Source organism: Bombyx mori, chromosome 19, assembly GCF_030269925.1.
Source record: "Bombyx mori chromosome 19, ASM3026992v2".
Lineage (NCBI taxonomy): Eukaryota > Metazoa > Arthropoda > Insecta > Lepidoptera > Bombycidae > Bombyx > Bombyx mori.
Window position 1 is genome coordinate 1,014,599 of NC_085125.1, and position 2,902 is coordinate 1,017,500.

At 33.8% G+C, this 2,902-nt stretch overlaps 1 protein-coding gene across 3 annotated transcripts in view; it reads right to left on the minus strand.

Annotated features, from left to right (window-relative positions):
* Window positions 1-612: 612 nt before the first annotated feature.
* Window positions 613-2,902, minus strand: part of CPR14 (cuticular protein RR-1 motif 14) — a 3,729-nt gene continuing 1,439 nt past the window's right edge. For 2 of the 3 annotated variants that reach the window (XM_062673801.1, NM_001173263.1), the window contains 3 exons: window positions 2,632-2,902; window positions 1,172-2,247; window positions 613-654 (listed from right to left, as the gene is read on the minus strand). The exon at window positions 2,632-2,902 is cut by the window's right edge. In XM_062673801.1, the coding sequence (XP_062529785.1) occupies window positions 613-654; window positions 1,172-2,247; window positions 2,632-2,902 (1,389 nt within the window). Of the gene's footprint in view, window positions 655-756; window positions 2,248-2,631 lie in introns of those variants that run through there. The other variant, XM_038017449.2, reaches the window with a different exon arrangement.

Consider the following 2,902-nt stretch of genomic DNA (forward strand, 5'->3'; position numbering starts at 1 on the left):
ACCCATTACTAAAAACTATTTAGACTATTAAGACGAAGATACGATGAACGAATATTAATAATTACAATTCATATGTTAAACTGAGGTTCGATTATGTGCGCGAGGTTGTGTTTACGGAGGATTTATTCAAGGAATTCTCTGTTGAAATGTATTTGATTCAATTGCTCGTAATTAGTGCTTTGAATATTGAATTTGCATATTATGTCCGTTTTGATTGGCGGTCTAACTAAATTTATTTGTAGAGCAGAGACATCAGCAGTGCCTCTCACGGACTGCACGGACGACATTGGTCACGTTTCATGTTGTTATTCTATCGGAAAATCTTTTTTTTTACCTACTGCTTAATACTCCCCACAAGTCTCGTTTGAAGAAGGACATGTCATAGCGCTCGGGAAACACCGAGAAACGATTTTGATGATAATTATATATTTTTATTAAAAAGCTGGCGCTCCTAATTGGCCCCTCTATTAATTGTATTAAAAACATCAGTAATTTTTGATTTATCTTATAAAGTGCATGCCTAATTGATTTCGACTTAAGTGATGAGATTTATAATTTATTTTGTTGAAGTCGGCTTTTTTCTTTGTCAAACTTTTGTATTAGACACATCTGTTAGAACTTTAGGGAGGTTTCCGGCATAGTAAAATGAACATACTGCAAATGAATTGAGTTATTAGCACATATGGGTTATTTTGTTTCTAGAGCTAATCTCAGCGATATGTAACCATTTTTTCCATAGCAAAATTTAAAACAGTATTACATATTTCATATTTTTATTCTTCAAAGAATTGGTTATGCCGTAATTAAGAAAATAAAATACGGACGACAATAGTTAAGATGTAACAAAATATCTATCGCACCCAACATAATATAGCAACTATCGCCTAGTTTATATAGCTTATCAAGAAATATTTTACTAATAATAGTAACCAGAAGCTGGATCAAACGATTGAGGTTGTTTGGGTCCACTGAAGTCTTCGCCAATAACTTTATCAGTTTTCCGATAAAATGGATCATCATTATCGATTTGCATTAAGTTTCTATTCCCAAACGCATTGACGGGCATTCGGACTGAAAACTTAAAATTTGGGTCATAATTATTGCTTAAGAGTTTCGTGTCAGCGTCTTGCTCTGTGGTTAAATATGGCAAGTTGGTACGATCTTCGTATACCTCGTCTGCAGGTGTTGTTGGTCTGGGACTATGATCAAAAGCAGTGTTCAGAGCTAAATCGCTGTCTGTGTAATATCCTGTATTTACATTTGCAGGAGTTGTAGCATCCATGGTTTTTTTATCGTCTAATGCCTTAATACCAGTATCAATATATTTATTTAATGATGGCATTGGCGTTGTTGATGGCATAAATAATGTTGGCGTTAGTGAGCTTTCTAATAGCTTTATCTTTTCAATCGTGTCTGTTGTCAGGTATGGATTGTTATTTGCTGTAAATTTTGATCTTAAAATCGGAGTTTGAGGGCTTGTTGACTCTTGAGTTCTTGAGAGATCATTTGGTACGTTTACTGAAGAAGTATAAGCGTTTGCTTCTCCAGGATTAACAGAAACATATCTTTCTTTCTCGGCATCAGCAGAAGTTGATGTTATGCCTTCTTTGAATACATTTTTTGGCTTTGTATATGTATAACCTGTTTCCCCATCGCTAGTAGTCGGTATAAAATCATCATTGCTTATTAAAAGCAATGGATTATTAAATTCGGTTGTGAAGTAATCAGGAATTTCAGTTGAAGTAATTGTTTGACCGTTAAAAGGGTCAGCAGTAACGGCTACCGGCTTTTGTACATTTTTAAATTGTTTTTCATGGCTTTCTTTAATTATTTCAAAAGTTGGTGTTTTAAGTTTACCGAGTTTCATGTCGTTAATATTATAATCATCGCTTTCAACGATAGCATTGTCTTGCGAATTTTTGATAACGTTTTCACTGCCTTTCAATTCGGCGTTTGGATATTGATTACCAATAATATTTGATGGTCGTGATCTTAAAGTTGATGTCTGGCTTCTTTCTTTTATCTTAAAGGGAAGAACACTTTTAGGAGTGTTAATTATGAAAGGGGTATTAGTTGCTAGTCTTTCGGAATTATTTGTCTTCATGTATTGAGTTTTGTTGAACGAGCTAGTTCCTTTATTTGCAGGCTTTCGCTGTCGATTCCCTGTCTTCATATGAATTTGTGAGTAATAACGATCGATGGGCCCTTGATAGCGCATGTGTCCATACTTTTCTTCACTGTAAGAACCTAAAATGACAAGAAGATCACAAACTTTTAATGTATTAATTATTTAAGACTGAAAAAAATTTTAGTGGTGAAAAATCCAAAACAAAGACCCAAGGCGTAGAAATTTCTAAGTGCTAAAAGAGGTTGGATTTAAATTTATTTAAAATTGAATAGGCTAGCAGGGATTGCAGCTTTTAGCTTTAGTTTTGATATTATTTATTGAATAGTTTATAGTTAAAATAATAAATTTGTTAAATTTTAGTTGTATGGCTGTATCTACACATGAATTATATTATTATTAAACTTCTGCGAATCAAAACTAAAAAAAATTATAGCAATACCCAAATGTAAGAGTTGTTTTTCATTGCATTTTTAAGAAGAAATTAACTTCATTCAAATTCTTACCATCATCATATATTCCATCGGCTGTGGTCTTTTCAATCAGGGCTTTAATAGAATTTGGAAGAGGATGAATGTGATCACCTTTTGGTAGGAAGCCTTTTTCATCTGCTGTGTAAGTCACAGTGTATACCTTCCCATCATCACCCGTATATGAGTAAGATCCTTTGGCTCTTACCCCCTCAATAGCTGAGCCACTTTCATCTGCGTGTATGCCATTTGAAGTATCAAATGTGTATGAGAAGCCTTCTGGCGTTATGATGTTTTCAAAACTAAG